Consider the following 19,536-nt stretch of genomic DNA (forward strand, 5'->3'; position numbering starts at 1 on the left):
GAAAGAAAGAAGGGTAATGAAAAGACAGCTTGACAGCTTGTCAAATCTATTATGCAAGATGACGGACGGATGGATGGATGAATGCGCTGTTGCATTCCCAAATCACAGCTCTGAGCAGCAGAAAAGGAAAAAAAAAAAAAAAATGCGCCTTCCCATCTCCGATTTCTTCCCTCCCTCGTATGGAGGGAGGTGGGGGGAGGCAGCACCCACTCACACATGCCCTTCCCTCTTTTCCATCTCACGCATGTACTTGACAAAGGTCTTTTTATGCGTCTGTTTGCGCATCGTCAGTCAGTCACCAGTTTTCCGAGAAAAAAAGATGCAGGCACTTTCTATCCCTCACGGGGTCTGGCCGGAGTGGAGTGGACGGGAGAGTAGGGGGGGCCTAAGAGGGAAAGAAGGAAAGATGGAAGAGGGAAAAAAAGGGGGGAAACTAGGAGCGCAGCGAAGGGGAAACTCACCATGCCGGCATACCGCCCGTCGCGCAACACGCAGATATACCGGAGCCCCAGCTTGACAAAGCACTCGTACACCAGGTCCATGGGCGACCTGATATCCAGCGCAACGGGTGCCTGGCAAAGAAAGAAACACAAGGCAAACAATCGTCAGCAAAACCAGCCATCGACCGAGCAAATATAAGCATACAAGGGGAGGGAAAGGGGGGGAGGGGTAAATAATAAACACGCACAGGATCGATATACGGCGTGAAATCAGTCGGGTCGGGCGCGCCGTCGTCCGAGTCGTCGATGCTGGGCACGGGGGCCATCAGGCACAGGCTGGAGGCCTCGTCGCGCAGGTTGTCGAGCGCGTACTCGAGGTCCGGGGCCGGGATCAGGCCGACCAGGATGCCGTCGCGCACGATGGGCAGGCCGCCGTCGAGCTCGCCGGCGCGGTGCAGCAGCTCGAGCTTGGTGCGCAGGCTGGGGGCGGGCACGACGGGCGAGTTGGTGATGTCGATGATGCGCTCCTTGCGCACGCGCGGCACGATGTCGGCGAGGTCCGACGTGAAGATGGGCTTGTGCTTGTTGTTGAGGTACGGGTACGAGTTCATCTCCGTGAGGAGATCCTGGACGGAAGATCGGGGTCAGTCCGACTCGGTGAAAGGAAGGGAGGGGGCCCAGGGCCAGAGATGCGGGGACCTACGTAGATGCTGAGCGGCTCGATGGCGTCGGCCGTCCACTTGGCAACGAGGATGGCTAATGAGAAGGGCAGCACGTAGTCGAGGCTGCCGGTGAGCTCGAAGAGGATGACGGCCAGCGTAACCGAGAGCCGGGTCACGCCACACATGGTGGACCCGGCGGCGATCAGGCCGTACACGCCGGGCTGGATGCAGGTGGCATTCGGCATCTTGGCGCAGGTGCCCCAGATTCCCCAGTCCGGCGTGGCCATGACCACCCACTGCACGACGTGTCCGATCAAACGGCCCATGAGACCGCCGACGACCATGGACGGGACGTAGATGCCAGCTGGCACTTTCTATTCTGTTGGTTAGTACCTGACGATACCACGCCAAGCGATAAGCCCAGAACTCACGATCCCAAACGTGATGATGGTCAGCAGCCCTTTGATCAAGAAGGCGGTGAACAAGTTGTATAGAATCGGGGGTATGTCGCCGATCTCCTCCGGACACAAGCCCAGGTCGTCCAGGTTGTTATCCCGGTCATCGCACGGCGCCGCGAGGTTGTACAGCAGCTTGGCCACGGGCAGCTTGGTCAGGACGTTCCAGTACCCGACCAAGCCGGTGACCAGTGCGACCAGCACAACCTCGAGCAGGGGATACGCCTTGATGGCGGGGATGCGGCGGAACGTCTTGGCCCACTGTCTCGACGCCTTGATGAACAGAGCGCCCGCAGCGCCGCCGAAGACACCGACCAGGATGAAGCTGAGGATCTCAAAGTACTCCCAGTCCACCAGGTACCGCACCTGGAACATGACGATCTTGTGGGTGCCGTAGGGATTCAGAAACTTGAGCGTCAGCGCGGCAGTGATGCAGCAGAAGAAGGTCCGGAAGAGCGTCTTCGCGGGGAAGAAGTAGGCGACCTCCTCGAGACCGAAGAGCACGCCGCCGAGCGGGGCGCCGAAGGCGACAGCAACGCCGGCCGCAGCGGCCGCCGAGAGAATCTCGCGTCTCTTGGCGTCATTGCGGTCGTACTTGGCGAAGAGGCGGCAGGCGATGTTGCCGACGCAGGTGGCGATGTGGACATAGGGCCCCTCCTTGCCGAGGCTCAGACCAGACCCGACGCTCAGGACGAGACTGATAGTCTTGACGACGAGCGTCTTGAGACCCAGGAAGCCGTGCAGCACGAAGCCGCTGAGGATGACTCGCACCTCGGCAACACCGCTGCCGGCGGCCGAATAGTAGATCATGGGCGGGGCGGCGGGCTTCTCTCGCGCCCGGCGAGGGCTGACGTCTGGCCCTTCCGCCTCGTTTTCTGGCGGCGGAGCGGCAGCCTCGGCGGCCAGGTTCTCATCCAGGGTCGTCAGGCGGTAGGCCGAGGGCACCACCGTCTTCGTGGTCAGGCTGAGAAGACACGACAGGCTGGCCAGCGTGATGACGGCCATGATATACACGACGTATTCGGTCCACCTCTCGCCGAACGGAAACCCTTGCAGGACCTCGCCCCAGTCCCGCCAGTCGGTGCAAGGGCCATGAGGGCAACATTTCTGACATACCACGGGTTAGCCCAAGTGCGGCAGGATGGGAGAGCAAAGATACCCGGACTACACGCCCACCTTCTCGCTGATAAGCCACCCTCTCGCACAGTAGCCGTCCTTGAAGTCGAACACGGTGGCCTCGCTCACGTCGACCACGTACGCGAACACGGCGACGATGAAGCCGACCAGGGCGCTCAGCAGCCAGCCCTGGGCGCCGTCGAGCAGCACGTAGACGCGGGCCCAGAAGCCCTTGCGGCTGCGCAGGGCCTTGACGCGGTAGGCGTCGGCGATGCTGTCGTGGACCCAGTCGGTCGACGTGAACTGGTCATACCAGACACGGTCGTCGGGGAAGATGGAGCCCTTGGAGTCGGCCATGGACGAGTCCTGGCGGTCGGACAGGGCCTGGATCAGGCGCTGGCCCCACGAATTGGCGCGGCTGTGGTGGCGGAGGCTTTTTACGCTGTCTGTGAAGAAGCGGAGGGGGGCGGAGGAGACGGACTGGTTAGCAAATGTGAACGAACCGCGAAGTGCATGGAGGATGTGTATAACTTTGGGGGTTCTTGGAGCGTACCGGCATAGCTCTGGTTGCGCGAGAGATTCGGGATCCGGGGCGATCCGTGAGCGCTGGAGATGCGGATGTGCGATGTTCGCGGGCCGGCCAGGAGCGGCGAGCGCTCGTCTGGGGGCTCCGCATTAGACTGTCTTCTGCTCATGGTGGCGGGCTGTCGGCGGAAGCTGGTTGGCGAGCTCGGCAGGGAGAGGTAGCGGCTCTGATGTTCGACATCGTTGTTGTTGGCCTGGGCGTCGGCGCCGGCTACCTCGAGCAGCCGAGGCCCGTGTCTCCGACCTGGCATGCGGGAGGCCGTGGAGCGAGACGGCGGACGGGGTTGGGGGTACACGGGGGCTCGAGGCGTGTCCGGGTTGTCGTTGCAGTGGTGCAGATGCCGTCACTGTCCGACGCTCGTGGTTAGACTGCGCCATCAGCTGCCCAGGACGCCTTGGTTACTTGCCTCTCTCGAGCGGAGCCTCCGCTCAACGGTGGTGGGACGGAAACCAACAGAACACTCGAAGCCAAGGAACAAGCGAGTGGAACAAGTGTACTGTACACTAACTGGCGCGGCCGGTCTGCCAGTTCTTGAATTGTTTACTGTATTCCGGATGTGCAACGTCAGAGGTAAAAAAGAGAAGAAACAGCGCAGCGACGCAGCACAACGAGAGCGCAACGCAGAAATGACAGGCCGCACCTAGCCTCGCCGCGACAGAGCGGCCATGAAGCCGGGGAGACGACGGGGTGCCTGTGGCGAGATGTGATGTGTGGTTTCGGAACGGCGTTGGCTGGTGGTTCATCGGGGTGAATGGGCCGGGATCCCCAGCTGTGCCCCCACCCACGTGCCGCTGTGGTTAGTTCACGAATGTCTCACCTGGCGTCATTGAGCAGCGCTGTGCCGGAGGGGGAACACGGCAGCTTCGCTTCGCCCGCTGCGTATTCCGTACTCCGTATGTTTTCCGTACTGTGCGATGCGAGACGGCACTGTGGGGCTGCTAGATAATGGGAGGCAAACCTGTGTCGGCGATGGCGGCCTCAGCTAGGGGAACGAACATAATAGACGCGCACATCCTTCAATGATAAGTGCCAATAACGGAACTGCCCGAGTCATCAAAGCAGTGTCCGGAGCCGGTCTCAGGCACCGGGCCGCAGGTATTGGATGGACAGCGGGTCCCGACTGCTGTGTGCGGGCGGTTATGTCATAGGCCAAGAGACAGACAGGTCCACGGGTACTCCGTAGTTCGGGGGACAGTGCCCATTGGCCGCTTTTTTTAGGGGCTGGTCGCGTTGCAGACGGCAAAGGATGCGCGCAGGAACGGCCTGGGGAAGGCGGCACCGTTGCAGCGACGGAAACTACCCGCGGCTCAAGCCTTGACAGCTGCCGGCCAGAACTAAAGATGGAAAGCAGTAGTTAAATCTTGGTACCTTCACTAACGTTGGCCAAAACACATTACGGCGGAAAACGGCGGCTTGTGGACTGGCGCGTTTGCATGACTCGGACGGCACCCACGACCTGAAATTGGAAGGGGCTACCTCGTCACTGCACTCTGCGACGACCAAACGGATGATGATGATCAGGTGGAGCCAATTTCGCATACTAGCAGCTTCGAGAAGGTGACACCGGAGACCGGGGAAATGGAGCGGGAGAAGGCGCGGCGGGCTGTGCCGAAGTTCGCATCCTTCAAGCCGCAGCCCTCCCCCGAGTCCAATTGGGGACCTGACACCCGGCCGGCGCCAGAGGCGCCGGCACGCAGCCAGAGTGTGCACGGAGGGTCCGAGAGCCGCCCGCGTGATGACCGGCGGGACGAGAGGCATCGGCATCGGCATCGCGACCGAGATCGTGAGCAGGAGCGGGAGGAAGAGCGGGAGCGTGGCCGCCGTCATTTTGACCGTGAACGACAGCGAACTCGGGATCGGGATCGCGAGCGGGAGAGTGAAGGGGTCGGAGAGGGACGCCGGGAGAGGGCCAAAGAAAGGGACTACGGGCGGGAGCGTGGACGGGATGACCACCGTGATCACCTTGGACCGCAACCTACCAGTCCCAAGTCCGCGTCTGGGGAAAGGAACCACGACCGCAAGGATGCCGCCGTGAGCAGCCATCTCTTCGTCCTCGACACGCGCGGCGATCCGCTGATTCTGCAATACGGGGCCAATGACCGCTCCGCGGTCCCCGCCTACTACCGCTTCGGCGCCGGCAGGGTCATGGGCTCGCCCGGCTTCCTGACCATGCACCGCGACGGCGCCCAGGAACAATTTAGCATCAGGGCCCCCGGCGAAGGCAGCGGCAGCGGCTCGGTTTTCCGCGACAAGGCCCTCATGGCAGCCCTCCACCGCGCCGAGGCCCAGCGCATCCTGCCCTCCCCAGACCAATCCCTCCCCCCAGCATCAGACGACTTCATCCCCCTCGGTCCGTCCAGAAAACGAAAACGAGACCAAGACAACTACCCTTCCCTCTCCCCCACCCCTGATTACCGCTCCATATACGGCAAAGCCCGCCCTTCCACCGCTATCTCCTCCTCCCGCTCCCCATCCTCATCCCCATCCCGCTCTCCGTCCCCACCACCACCACAACCACCACAACCCCCCACCGCAACCCTCACCGAAGCAACAGCCCTCACCCGCCACCTCCAAACCCACCCCGCCGACCTCCCCGCCTGGCACCGCCTCATCGCCCTGCAGGACGCCCTCTTCCGCGAGCAGCAACAGCAGCAGCAGCAGCACGGCGGCAGCAGCAGCACCACCACCAACAACAACAGCACCCAGACCCGCGAGGAGAAGCAGGCGCTCGCCGAGCTGAAGGTAGGCCTCTACCGCCAGGCGCTGCGGGCGCACGCTTCCGCTCCCCCCTCCTCGTCGCAATACAGGAGCGGTCGGGAGCGGGAGTGGCAGCGGGAGAGGGAGGCGCTGCAGCTGGGTCTGTTGCGGGAGGGGCGGCGGGCGGGGTGGGAGGAGAGGGTTCTCTGCGCGGAGTGGGATAAGGTTGCTTCTCGTCGTGGTGCCGGGGGCGAGGAAGGTGGTGGCGGTGGTGGGTTTGGATTGTGGAGGGGAAGGCTCGATTTTGAGATGGGCCGGGTGGCGGCGTTTACGCTGGAGGAGATACGAGCTTTGGTGGAGGGGCGGTTGAGGGAGTTGGGGAGGCGGTTGGGGAGGCGGGATCGAGTTGCTGGTGCGGAAGGGGTGGACGAAGACGACGACGAAGAACAATTGTGTGAAGAGGCCGTCTACGTCTTCTTACGGCTGACACGGCTGCTGCAGGATGCTGGGTTCGCCGAGCTGGCCGTGGCGGCGTGGCAGGGCGTCTTGGAGCTGACGTTCTGCCGGCCTCCGGGGGAATCGATGGGTGCGGAAGCAGCATTGGATTCGTTTGCGGAATTTTGGGAGAGCGAGGTGCCGCGGATGGGAGAGGCGGGTGCCAGGGGCTGGGGGAAGTTTGTTGAGGAAGGGGAGGCTCTTGGCGGTCCGCCCGAGGCGAAGAGGGAGAGACCCCTGGAGCTGCCGCGCACAGGGGACCCTTTTGAGGCCTGGGCTGCCGTCGAACAGCAGGCGGCGGCGAGGACGCGTCTGCCGGCCCGGACGCTCGATGAAGGGACGGAGGACGATCCGTTCAGGGTCGTTCTGTTCTCGGATATCAAGGAGCTGCTCATCTGGTTCCCGTCGGCGGTGCTGCCGCGCGTGAGGCCTCTGTTGGCTGATGCCTTCCTTGTCTTCTGTGGGCTTCCGCCGGCTGGCTTGTCTGGGGACAAGTTTGCTGCCCTCCTGGGTGACCCGTTTGTTGCTGGCAGAGGACAGGGGATTCATCCACGCCGTGACGATCACGATGTTGGCGCAGCTCCAGAGCTTTCCAAAAAATACCCAGAGTTTGCCCAGCAGGGTGGCAGCATGGCTGTCTCGCCCGACGTTCTGTTCTCGGGGGATTTGTGGTTCCGGTACCTTGACCGGTGGTCAGATTTCCACGCAGGCGACAAGAAGGTCGATTACTGCTGGGTTCTGGGCATGCTCAGGCACTTGGTCAAGGAGTCGGGAATGGAGCAGTTGGCTGAGTACTATCTGGCCATGGAGTGGCGAAATGAGCCCGCGGGAGCGAGAAAGGTTGCAAAGGGACTCTTGAAGCAGTATAGCTCCAGCATCCGGCTGTACATCTCGTACGCTCTGATCGAACGGGCGAATGGGAATGTCAACGTCGCTTACAAAGTCCTGTCGTCCGCGACGGGGCTAGCATCGGTACGTCGGGTTCGTTCCTGTCATCAGAACATCGCTAACACATCCGCAGTCGTCTCCATCCAGCATCAGCCAGCTGCTTTGGAACACCTGGGCATGGGTTCATCTCGAAGCGGGCCAGAAGGAATCGGCGCTTGCCCGTCTGTGTTCTTCAGCGGACAGCGGCTTCGAGGGGTCGACTGTGTCACCTGCGCTGCTTTTAAAGGCTAGGTCCTACTTCTCCAGCACACGGGACTACTCGCTGTCTTCCAAGCAGCTGGACGTTGCCGCGCAACACGCTGAGAGTTTGATGTTGCTGGAGTACCTCTCCGCCGAAGGAGGCAGTGAGCCAGCAGCCGAGACGCAGGGCAACATCTCGACGGCGCTCGACAGCATCCACGCCTTCTCCCGTGAGCTAGAGTCCCGCGCCCTCAGCGAATCACGGGAACACGAACGCCTGTTACAATCCGCCGCGCGACTACTCTACCACCACGCAACTCACGGGTAAGCCCCCCTCTACCTCCCTTCTTCAACTGCTCCTCCTATCAACAACAGCGAGACTAACCTCCCCTTCCGCAGCCCATACCGCCCCATCTACATCCGCACACAGCTGCACCTCTTCATCCGCCTCTTCCCTTCCAACACCCTCCTCCTCTCCCTCTTCGCCTGGTCCCATCAGCCCGCCCTGCGGATCGACGACCCCGTGCGCGACGCGCTGCGCACCCTCTCCCTCACGCCGCCCCACGACTCGCTCGGCACGCGGCGCTTCGCCATCCAGCACGAGGCGCGCGTCGGCACGGCCCACTCGGTGCGCGCGGCGTTCGAGGCGGCGCTGGACAGCGACGCGTGCCGGGGCAGCGCCGAGCTGTGGGCGCGCTATGTCCGGTTCTGCGCCGGCAGCAGGGAGCTGAGGGGGAGGGTGAGGGAGGTGTTCTACAGGGCCATCGCGGCCTGTCCTGGCGTCAAGGAGGTGTACATGGAGGGGTTTGGGCTCGGGGTGCTGAGTGCGTCGGAGTTGAGGGCGGTCGGGGAGACGATGGCTGCCAAGGGGTTGAGGATGCATGTTGACTTGGAGGAGTTTTTGGGGAAGTGGGAGAAGGAGCATGGTGAAAGGGGGTGATGGGTTACGGATAGGTTGCGAGGGGTGAGTTACTGGGCACAGAACCTGGCTCGATAATGTTTCTTTGTTGCTGCTCCTAGACCATAGCACACCGTGTGGTCTTCGTCAAGTGCTCGACATGGACTTGTTGATGCACCCTGGCTAGAAACTCGAGCAGCCACTTCCACCTACCGTGCACTTTCTCCAGAACGAACATCTTACTATGTAAACTTCGATTTTTGCCTCGGCTCGCCAACCGAGACTCGACACACTCGAAAGCTGCCGTCCTTTTCAAAACACTTTCAGTACATGTATGTACAGTACGACCAGTCCAAAAAAAAAAAAAAAAAAAAAAAAAAAAAAAAAAAAAAAAAAAAAAAAAGACACACAACCCCCGGCTGTCTCACTCCACCAAACATCGGAAGAGCGACGCGGAAAAGGGAACCAAACATCGCGCAGTTACACCTAGTTTCGTAATTTCCAGAAATAAGTCAACCATCCCTCCCATTTATGTACATGCATGTACACGACCATTCAAGCCGGGCCCTCCAGCTCACACGTGTGGGACGAGCCTCAACCAAGGCGTTCGCGTAGTTAGATCTGTCTTGTCCTGTCCTGTGCAGCTGAGCTGGAGCTGGAGCCTGAGCCGGGGAGGGGAGGGGATGGGGCTGAGGACTACGTTGCATCGCAGGCTGCAGGCTGTCCGTTCAGCTCGGGTGAGGCGAGGTCTAGTCAGAGGGGTCGCAGCGGCTTGGTGTCTGAGGAGGGGGTTGGTTGGACAGACTAGTTAGGTACTGTGTTAGGGTTGCGTTGCATTGCATTGCGTTGCATGGCAGATCGCAGCTGAGGGTGAACAGGGGGGACGTTGGCACTGCATTATCTGTAATGGTGTGTGCGGAATGCTGTGAAGGCTCAGAGGGGAGGTATGGACATACAATCAGTACGGTAGGAACGTTATACTCGGTGTGTACGGGACTGGGGAGGAGACGACGGCGCATGGTCATGGCCGAGATCATGCCGTCCCGACGTTGTACAAAGTCCATTGCTGAGTATTCCGTACGTAGTCGGCAGCACTAGCTGGCTCATAGCAACATCACCGCAGACATCTACACGTACATACGGCCCTTTGAGCCTCAAGAACTGGCGCCAACAGCTGTGTCAGCGCATATGCGCCCCGTGCTCCTCGAGACGCAGTTTTTTTTTAAAAAAACAGCAGAGCCTGCTCCACAACGAGCGTGCCTCGCTTTCGAGCCTCGCAGCCGGCCCATCCAAATCAACACACCCGAAAATCAAACCTAGTCCTCGTGCGCCCGGCTGCCGCGTGGCTTCTTGGGCCAGTTCTTAGTCCGAAGCCTCTAGCTCCGCGCCAAGGAGAGCAGCCCGCTGGCGGCGCCTCCCCTGCGCTCGTCATCTCCGCTGTCCAGAGCGTCGTCCTGCTCCTCGGCAGGGCTTCTCCCCCGCGACAGCAAGTGCATCCCAGTGGCGGCCGCGCGCTCTGTCGGCGCGGCGCCGGTCACTGACTGCCTCCTTTGAGCCTCGACCGCGGTACTGATACCTGAACCTGCAGCTGTGCGCTCCTCCGGTTGCGCCGCTGCCGGTTGTTGCTGCTGCCGCTGCTGCTGTTGCTGGGGCAACCAGGGGGTGCGGTGCTCTCGCTCATCCAGTCTTGTCCCATCCACGCGCCCTTCACCCCGCGCCCGGCTCACCCCACTTCCCAGCTGAACGCCGCCACCACCGCCACCACCACCACCACCACCACCACCACCACCACCACCAGCGGTATTCGCACCACTACCCCTCCGCACCGGCGCACCAGGCAACGGCGTCCTCCGCGGGCCTCCTCCTCCTCCTCCGGCAGGAGGTGGGAACGAAGCCGACACTGACGCCGTGGTCGCCGCCGCCACCGGGCCCACTGGACGGGGAGGAGCAAAAGACAAAGAACTAGCCGAAAAAGAACTCCCCGCCCGCGCGAAGCTGCGCTGCAGCCCGGCTCCGCGCCTCGGACCCACGGGCCGCGCCTCCAGCCGCTCGAGCGGCACGTCGACCTGGCCCGTGCGCACCTTGTAGTTAGCAAGGCTGAGGCGCAGGCGGAGGATTTCGGCGCTCTGTTCTCCCGACGGCCGTCCGTTAGCATCACGTCCGCCTCGGGTCTATTCGGAGACGGGGTGGGGCCGGGATGGGACCGGGATGTTTGGGCAGGTAATGGGACAAGGAAATTGGGGTTTTGGGGGGTTGGATGGGAGAGGGCTGCGGGGGGATGGGATCGGCATACCTGTCTCGCCTGCTCGCGCGTCAGACGTCTTGGAGCAGCCGGGGCTGGGGCCGGGGGTGCGGGTGCTGCGGGGTCCGGCTCGGTGAGGACGGTGGCCTGGGAGTTGTCTAAGAGCGAGGAGCTGTCGGGAGAGGCGGACCGTTGGCTGGTGAGGGTCGAGCGGGTGGGGGATGCGGACGAGGGCGGGGACTAGTGGTTACGCTTGTTAGCACGCAGGAAGGGATGGATTGATTGGGTAGGGAAGGCATGGAGGGCGGCGGAGGGATGCGCACCGCGGGGGGGACAAGGGCCTCTGATGGTCGCGACTGCAGCTGGGTCTGTTGGCAGCTGCTATCGAGACAGGGTCTCTTCGGCGCGGGCTCGTCGCCAACGCCGTTGCCACCGCCAGGTGAAGTCATCGTGGGGGGTGGGGATGAGCGCTTCCTGGAGTCGGAGCCGCGCTCGGGCGTGTGAGAGGACGGCCGAGCAGCGGGGGCAATGGCGGCAGCGACCGCAGTCGATATCGTGTCGGTCTGGCGGGGCGCGGCTGCGTGAGCCTTGATAGGACTGTGTGGCACCTGCTTTGTGTCGTGACGCGCTTTAGGCGAACACGCGTTTGGGTCGAGGGCGCCGAGCACGCGGCGTTTGGCTGGCGATGCACTCATCTTTGATGTGTGTCGCGTGTGCCTGTGCCTCTTCCACAAACAGCAGGCAGCCGACAGGCTCTGATGAGATAGAGGAATGGCAGACGGGGTCTAAACAGACATGCAGGCGACAGTTGGGAGGAAAATATGGAACGACAAAAAAAAGAGAAAGAGCTGCGGAGCTGCTGAAGGAAGGCCAAGCAGCTGCAGCGTGTCAGGAACCCGAAAATAAACGAAAAAACGAACCCAATTCCGAACGGAATACCCCCTTCTGGATCGCGATGTTGGAAGACGCGCCTACAATCGGCTCCACTCACCACACGCGTGGGCCGGGCGGGATGTTACTTGGTATGTACAGTACCTGTAAAATAGAGCGCGCTGCCGAATCGGGCAATGTTGGAAGTACCAACACTGTACTTACACGCTTGCCCTGTGCTGTGTGCAAGAAGCTGGTGGTGTAAGATAACTGCCTAGACACCTACATTTAAACAGACCGGGGTGCAGAATTTACACTGTTGCCTGCTGTTGCAATGTTTAGGAAACTAAGGTACTGTGTAGAGACACGGAAGCAGACCGGGCGGAATCAAACCGAGCACTGACATTTGGATTCAGAGATGGGGAACCAAATCGTTTGGTAATTTCAACGCCAGTTAGTGTAATTTCAACGTCGCCAAGGGCCCCACCCGCGTCGATCCCCAGCCCCACCAACGCTTGAGCACCAAGCAGGGTCCACCCTCCAGCGGGCCTGACGCAGGAACCGCGACAACGACAAGACGACGAGATGGCAAGGGGCAGCGGTGTTTCATCCACAACACACACAATACAACAACACATGACGGCCGTAGTGTACACAGAACAACAACGTACTAGTAGAACATTCGCAACGCTATCCACCCAGATAGCCGGACCAGCGACCGTCCTTGGACTCCTTTTTTTCGATAGGTTAGTTTGCAGATATACCCTGACAATGTCTAGACCGATAACCACACGGCTCTGCAAGTCCTTGACTAACCCCACAAACAATGAAAACCATCCAAGCCAACAAACACAAACGCCAGGGCACCCACTGAACCCAATATCCAACGCAGCCGCCCACCCGCCACAACACACTAGCAGAAGAGAGGTAAAGCTTCACCAAACTGCGCACACGGTAAAAATGCTGGTCAAACACAGATGGATGGATGGACGACGACAACGATCGATCGATGATAATTGTACATAGCTTGGAAACCGAGCAAACAAAGAAGGAAGGGAAGAAACCCGGAGGAAGAAGAATAAGAGAACAAATCCAGGGTTATCAGCCCATCAACCCATCCATCCATCTATCCATCCCATCGTCCCCCGACACACCCGGTGAAATACACAAAACATATCGCAGCAGTAGTCCAAACCCACATCCCATTCCCGAACTCCCTTTTGTTCTTCCCAGAACATCACAACGACATGATAATCGTGTACCTTTGCTTCATGGATACCGTGACGTGGTAGGCTAACTATAAAGACCACCACCATCACCGATTGCGAGGATGTCACAAGCACCGTCCGTCCGTCCCCAAGCCCGCCACAAGACCGAACCCGAACAACAACCATAAAAACACCAAACCAGAAAAACAGCCATAAAAACAAGCAAGAGAGAAAGACAGAAGTACAGCCCCAAAACGCCAGGATACCGCCCTCATCTCTGCCCAGCCCAACCCAGAACGTCCAATATAGGTATCAGGTAGGTAGTTACCGCAGAACTCGATCAAACACAACAACGACGAAGAGGCGGAACATGAAGCAGCCATGACTAAATCCCAGTCCCACAACCAAACATCACAGCAACACCCGCCAGTCAATCAATCAATCAATTAGTCATCCATCCATCCATGCCAAACCGTCGTCCGTTCAACCCGTCTTTTTTCGTTTTTCCCCGTCCACGGAAAAAACCACCCACCACCACCCAATCCCACCCATGCTTTGCACAAAAGGTATATAGGATATATTCGCCCGCTAGCTCCCGCCATGTGAACAAAAAGCCCGAATCCTTAGAATCCTTGGATATGTAGACGATGCCCTCCCATCGCCTCAACCAATAAAAAGAAAAGAAAAAATGCACGTAATGCCATTCATGCCATCCATGCCACCCATGCATCCATGTCAGCCCCGATATCCCACCGTATCCCCAAACTCAACCCATCCTCGGAGGGTGCCGTTCCGGGCACCTGGATGCTCTGCTAGGGGGGTATGTCCCATGCCATGGGCCACTGCCGGACCCGCGCTCGCGCTGCTGTCAATGTTGCCACGGACAGGCACGCGAGGAGCAAAGAGACTGGAACCCCCCGCTCCTCCCCTGACAGCACGCGCACACCCATACAGGACGACCGCACCATGCTGCCTTCCAGAGATTTCCCGGAACGCTCTCAAGACACATCCATCGAGAACATCGCCGGCGCCCCGGCCGCCACCTGTTGCATCCGGAAGGCTGCCTTGCCCGCGCCCGCGCCGCCGCCGTCGAGGGCGCCGCCAGCGAGGTCCCCAGCGAGGTCGCTGCCGCCGCCGAGCGCGAACACGAGCGCATCGTTGGCAAACATGTCGGCGTCCAGGTCCTTGGCCTCGAAGTTCTCCATGTTGATGTTGTCCATGTCCCACAGCAGGTCGTTGTCGAGCGACGACTGCCAGGCGAGGTCGATGTCGAGCGAGGCGCCCTCGGGGATGTCGCTGTTGGGCTCGGACGCGCCGCTGTCTTTGCTCGACTCGGGCGTGTCGTTGGGCGTTGCCGACCGGAAGGTGCCGAACTCGGGCAGGAAAGAGCCCGTGACCGACTCCAGCGACCGCCCGAGCGTCTGGAACAGGTCCTGCGGGTCGACCGTCGACGCTGCCCAGCCGTCGTCGGCCGTGGAGCCGGCACCGGGACCGCCGGGCACCGGCGGAGTGCCGGCCTCCTGCCTGCCTGCCGGGAGGCGCGGCGTGCCTTGCGCCTTGAGGGCCGCATTCCTGCCGGGCGTGCCCGCGTTCTCGCCCGCCTTGCCGCCCGTCGCGCTGCCCTGCCGTTGCATGGATACCGTGCGGGACATGGGAGTGGCCCCCATCTCCGGCTTGCCCCTGGGCGTCTGGCCCTGCTTGGAGAGACTGGCGCTCATGGGCGGCGCCGCTGGCGTCGAGCCTTCCTGGCCGCTCGGTTTGGGGGAGGTCTTCAGGAGATTGCCCTGCGGATCCAGGCCCAAGGCGGCGGCCATCTGCTCCTGCAGGAACCCGGCCGGGTTCTCGAAGGGCTTGACGTGCTCCTCCTGCAGGTGAGCGTGGAGGGCCTCCTCCGTTGGGAAGCCCATCGAACCCATCTCGCAGCCGGAATCCGGGCACGTGAGCTTGGGCGCCTGCTTGGGCGGCTCCGCTTTTCTGCAGACCACGGGAGAGGGCGCCTTGGCCTGCGGCAACGACGGCGCCGGGCCCTGCAGCTGCGCCTGGGGCGGGGACGCCTGGGCGGCTCCCGTCTTGACCTTCTTCCGGGCGGGCGGGATGACCAGGTCGGTTTGCTTGACGCGCTGCTCGCCGTAGTATTCCGGGTTGCCGGCCGGCGACTTCTGAGCGCCGAACGGGAACGGCGGCTGGGCTGTCGTCGGCGCCGCTGGGGGCTGTCCTTGCCTGGCGACCGTCTGGTTCTGCGCCTGCTTCAGGGCCTGCGTCTGCTTCTCCAGGTTCGCGGCGCTCAGGGCGGCCGGCTGGGGAGGGCGCTGCGCTCCCGCCTGCCCTTCGGCGGCGGCCGCCTCCTGACTTGCTTTCTTGAGCGGTTCCAGATCTTGCCGCATGCTGTCCATCATGTTGATGAACTGGTCCAGCTCGTCCTTGGTCATCGTCGGGTTCTCGCGGAAACGCTGGTACTGGGGAGGGTCGGCATATTGCCGGGCCACCTTCAATCGCTAGACAACGCATTAGCACAACTTGCGAACTCCTCGGCCACGGAGAAAGCATTGATACATACAGTCTTGAAGAACATCCTGGCCCGCGAGTCGTCCTTGGTCAAGCGGTACCAGGCAGGCATCATGGTTGAGCCGCGGGCAACGAACTGCTTGGTCATTTCGTATGCTTTGGCGATCTTGAGACGCGTCTCCTGCAGCTCTGCCGGGGACATGCGGATCTCGACCTCCATCATCGCCTCCTGATTCGCAAGTTGCTGCGCTTCTGCGTGGAGAGCCCTTAGCCGGTTGAGCTCGTCCGGGTTGGCGACGGGCCTCGCCTGGCCGCGCATGAGCATCGCCCTCTGCTCGGGCGTGAGCTTCGAAATTTGCTCCGGCGTGAGCTTCATGAGCTGCGGGGGTGTTGGCTTCGGAGGCCCGGCTGGCTGGCGGGCATCGGATTGAGAAGCAGGCTGCTGTGCGGCATTGCTTGTCTGGCCCTGCGCCTCGCTCGCATCGTCGGGATTCGGCCGTTTCAGATTCTTCGACGCCGTCGCAGGGGAAGGGTTTGGTGCGGGCCGTGCATTCTTGGGTGGTCCGGACGCAGGAGTAGCTGCCGTGCCTACGGCAGGGGCGCCAATGGGCTTCGGCTGAGCGGCCTGCTGCGCGTTCGGTTGCGGCGCGTTCGGTTGCGGCGCGGTCGGCTGCGGCACCGAAGTCGCTGTCCCTTGCTGAGTGGTCGGAGTCGGAGGAACCGGTGCGGAGGCTTGTTGCATCGCTAGACCGGCGACATTACTGCCCTGTTGTTGTTGCTGCTGTTGTTGTTGTTGTTGCGATTGATTGTATGCCTCCCAAGCTTTCCTGGCGAAGTTGTCTTGCTTCGCCCTCCTCGCCATCTCCATCATCGCCTCGTCAGGCATGCCCTGGAATCTTGGATCCCTCTGACGGACAGCTGCTATCTCCTGCGGGGTGACTTGGGTGACGCTCGGGGGATATTGGGTCCCGGGAGGCAACGATAACGTCGTGTTCGGTTGCTGCTGAGGAGCGGGGCCGTTCGGCGCCGTGACACCTCGTTTCTTGTCCAGCCACTGCTTGAACTGCGCCATCTGAAAGCCGTTCAGCTGGTTAAGCACCGCGGCGGGGATCACATTGGGGTTGTTCTGGAGGAACTGCCTGAGATGACCCCATTTTTGAATATTAGCCGGGATAAGGTACTGGCGCAAGCGGTTCAACACCACTGGGGGGATGTCCATGCTGTTGAGCGACGCTCGACCTTGCGGCGTCTGGGAGATGGCCCAAACCTCATCCCTGCTTACACCCATTTGCGGCTGGGCCACTGGGCGCGGGGCAGAGGGCATCGCGCCGTTGCCTTTCTGATTTGCGTCCATGGCAGCAACCCGGTTCGCGGCGTTCACCAGCCCGGGTGGTAGTTGTCCGGCCATTCCCGGTATGAGACCCTGCTTCGCGGCCTGGAAGCCGTTATTCGCGGCACGCTGCTGCTCCCGCCACTCGGTTATCAACTCCCTCGTGGTGCCGTTCTCTGGTAGCGCACCCATGGCGGCCCGTGCTTCCGGAGTGAGGCCTTGGGTCATTCCGGGCATGGCTGGATTGGACATGGTGCCCTGGACGGACGGCGGTCTAGTATTATTTTGATGACTGAATTGCGGATTCAGCGTCGTCCGCCCGGGGACCGGCCGCGCTCCTTGCTGCGCCTGGGCCTGGGCAGCCGTAGGGTCCATCTTGACCTGGGGCATGCCGAATGGCGGTTGCACCTGAGGCGGCCGCGGCGTCTGGTTTGGGCCCGGTTGGCTGCCGGGCGCAGGCTGCTGGGGGAGCCCGGCCATCACACCCGGCGTTGCGTTTCGGCCAGGAGCGGTACTGGCGGGCACCACCATTTGCCCGGCACGCTGTGCAAGGATGCCCATCTGCTGATCGTTGCGGATACTCTCCATGCTCGGAGCAAACATTTGGCCGTCAGCCGCGACTCCTTGCTGAGCCAAGCTGCTGATGAGGGCGGGATTCATCTGGGCGCCGGGGTGCGGTCCCTGCGGCATCGCGCCGGCCGGGACGCCCGGTCGCTGCTGCATGACGGTTCGCGGCGGCGGCGCCTTGCCCTGCAAAAAGTTGTGCGCGTAATGCTGGTACCAGACCAAGGCGAGGTCCCGGCCGTTAGCCGCGCACTCGGCCAGCTGAGCCGGGCTCATCTTCTGCTGCATCATTTGCCGGAGCGTGGCTTTATGGTGCTCGGGCGTCGAGTTCAGCCACTTCACCGCCAGCTCGTGAACCCGCGCTTTGTCCTGCGGACTCAGCTGGCTAAAATCGCTGGGGAAGGGCGTTTGCCGTACTTGTCCCATCGGCATCGGAAACTGGCGCTGGTCCGGTCGGTTCTGGAGCATGCCCGGTGGGGCCATTCCCATGCCCAGTTGTTGCGGCTGCTGGGCCATCGCAGGAACCTGCATCGGGCTCTGCATGGGCTGGAATCCAGGGTGAGGCGGCTGTGCCAAGCCCCTCGCGGCCATCTGGTTCATGATCATTTGCTGCTGCTGCTGTTGCTGATGTCGCTGTTGGGCCGCCTGCAGCTGGGCTTGCCTTGCAGCGTCGTTGCTGAGCTGGTTCTGGAGGTCGGGGACGTTCAACTGCCGACGCTTGAACATTTCCTGGGTCCTCGTCTGCATGGCGTGGTCATAGGATTGCTAAGCCAGTGTTAGCGGTACCTCCGAGCGAAAAGACGGCAGACAGGTGAGTGGCCTCTACCTTATCGGGCGACTGCAAAAAGGCCTTCTTCTCAAGCTCCAGTGCCCCGTGGCAATACTTCATCCACTCGCCCTGACTGGGAAATGCCAGCAACGTGTTCGACACTCTGTGCAGGCGTTAGCAAACGGTAACGGGAGGAGCGAAAGCGAGGAGGAGAGGAATCCTACAAACTCATGGCTTGCCGGAATCTGTCCTGAATGCTGACGCTGCGCTGCCACGAATTCATGGGCGCCATGCTCGCACTCTGCATCAGAGCACTGTACACTATTTTTTGTAGCTGTTGGTTTGGCTGCTGCTGTTGTTGCTGTTGCTGTTGCTGTTGCTGCAGCAGCAGCATCTGGCCGTTCGCGGCCATCTGCGGCATATTGGCGGCCATTGCCGCGTAGGGATAACTGGCTTAGCCTCTCTGAACGGTGGATGCCGCTAGACAATGGGGGAGCAAACCCGAAGCACACCCGGAGGACAGAATTGGGAAACGGCGCCCGTCGAGTTGGACCAGGACCGGTGTTCCAAGAGCACCGGACCACCAACTGGCTGCACGCCGTTTATGAAATACAGCAGGCGTCCATAAAAGAAAGAGGCTGCGCAAAGACGGAGAGCGGCCAGGTGGACGGAAGGATGAGGGCGGCCGGCGCGTCAGCGGCGGGGGGGTAGCCGGGCTGGTCGACGAGGCCGCAACTTGGTAAACTCGAATGCGCGGAACACAGCCGTCAAATTGAGCGATTCGCGGGCTACCGGTGATGCACGGGGGCCCTATTGACAAGTCGCCTGCGCAGCGGCAGCATCTGTTTCCAGGATGGAAACTGATCGGTCGGGTTGCGAGGCTTCGCGAGGCGAGGGTTCGAAAGTGGAAGGAGCACGAGGAATTTCGCCGACGCTTTGCACTGAGGGCCGGAAGTGAAATCGCTCGTTTCAAAGATTCGAACGATGCCTTGGTTTCTTCGTCAGTTGCTTGGTGTTCGTGAAAAGTTGCGAGGAGCAGGAACGGGCGGTGATGGTGGATCGCGGAAGTCGGACGCGGATCGTGCAAAGACGCCAAGCAGAGACAGCGGGTGCAGGCGGCGAAACCAAGCACGCAAAAAGGAAGAAAAAAAGGGTAAAAGGCACGAGTTGAGCGGATGCAGGCAAGACGAACGAGAGCGCGGCTGCAAAGGCAGAATACCTACCCACTGCGATCACAGGTGCCTGGAAAATGGCTGAGGACCGGCGAGAACAATGCGTCGACGGTGGGAACCAGGAAGATGGAGAAGGTGGGAGTTAGAAAGAGAAGCTGGCTTGGGACCAGGGCAGGGCGGGTGAAGTGGGCTGCTGTGGTCAGTCCTGCTGGGCGGGTAAGTGTCTGGGGTGGGGCCCGGCCAAAAGCCAAGACCCAGATTGGGTTGCTCTGGGCGCGCTGCGTCCCGATACGTACTGCAGGGTACCAAGCCGGGTGGGGCGAGGGGAATGAGAAAGGTTCCCCCTTTGTCACTTCCTGCAGCCCGAGATTTAAGCACCCTTCTCCATATCAACTATTC

The 19,536-nt window shown here is 61.3% G+C and overlaps 4 protein-coding genes across 4 annotated transcripts; 1 reads left to right on the top strand and 3 right to left on the bottom strand.

The window, feature by feature from the left end:
- Window positions 1-113: 113 nt before the first annotated feature.
- On the bottom strand, window positions 114-3,605 carry THITE_2119994 (uncharacterized protein). Its single transcript, XM_003655800.1, has 7 exons — window positions 3,227-3,605; window positions 2,734-3,119; window positions 1,534-2,664; window positions 1,144-1,476; window positions 689-1,066; window positions 462-572; window positions 114-273 (listed from the first exon to the last, which is right to left on the bottom strand). The coding sequence occupies exons 1-7, from the start codon at window positions 3,507-3,509 to the stop codon at window positions 211-213; spliced, it is 2,685 nt and encodes an 894-aa protein (XP_003655848.1). The 5' UTR covers window positions 3,510-3,605; the 3' UTR covers window positions 114-210.
- An 846-nt stretch (window positions 3,606-4,451) lies between these two features.
- On the top strand, window positions 4,452-8,832 carry THITE_2120000 (uncharacterized protein). The gene is made up of 3 exons (XM_003655801.1): window positions 4,452-7,423; window positions 7,473-7,903; window positions 7,979-8,832. Exons 1-3 carry the CDS (start codon window positions 4,838-4,840, stop codon window positions 8,517-8,519), a joined length of 3,558 nt encoding a protein of 1,185 aa, XP_003655849.1. The 5' UTR covers window positions 4,452-4,837; the 3' UTR covers window positions 8,520-8,832.
- Window positions 8,833-9,697: 865 nt separating this feature from the next.
- THITE_2120001 (uncharacterized protein) lies at window positions 9,698-11,682 on the bottom strand. The gene is made up of 3 exons (XM_003655802.1): window positions 11,043-11,682; window positions 10,771-10,959; window positions 9,698-10,603 (listed from the first exon to the last, which is right to left on the bottom strand). Exons 1-3 carry the CDS (start codon window positions 11,166-11,168, stop codon window positions 9,854-9,856), a joined length of 1,065 nt encoding a protein of 354 aa, XP_003655850.1. The 5' UTR covers window positions 11,169-11,682; the 3' UTR covers window positions 9,698-9,853.
- Window positions 11,683-13,661: 1,979 nt separating this feature from the next.
- On the bottom strand, window positions 13,662-18,666 carry THITE_2120004 (uncharacterized protein). The gene is made up of 4 exons (XM_003655803.1): window positions 18,190-18,666; window positions 18,023-18,128; window positions 15,355-17,961; window positions 13,662-15,292 (listed from the first exon to the last, which is right to left on the bottom strand). Exons 1-4 carry the CDS (start codon window positions 18,396-18,398, stop codon window positions 13,796-13,798), a joined length of 4,419 nt encoding a protein of 1,472 aa, XP_003655851.1. The 5' UTR covers window positions 18,399-18,666; the 3' UTR covers window positions 13,662-13,795.
- Window positions 18,667-19,536: the final 870 nt, after the last annotated feature.

The sequence above is a fragment of the Thermothielavioides terrestris genome, chromosome 4 (genome assembly GCF_000226115.1).
Source record: "Thermothielavioides terrestris NRRL 8126 chromosome 4, complete sequence".
Lineage (NCBI taxonomy): Eukaryota > Fungi > Ascomycota > Sordariomycetes > Sordariales > Chaetomiaceae > Thermothielavioides > Thermothielavioides terrestris.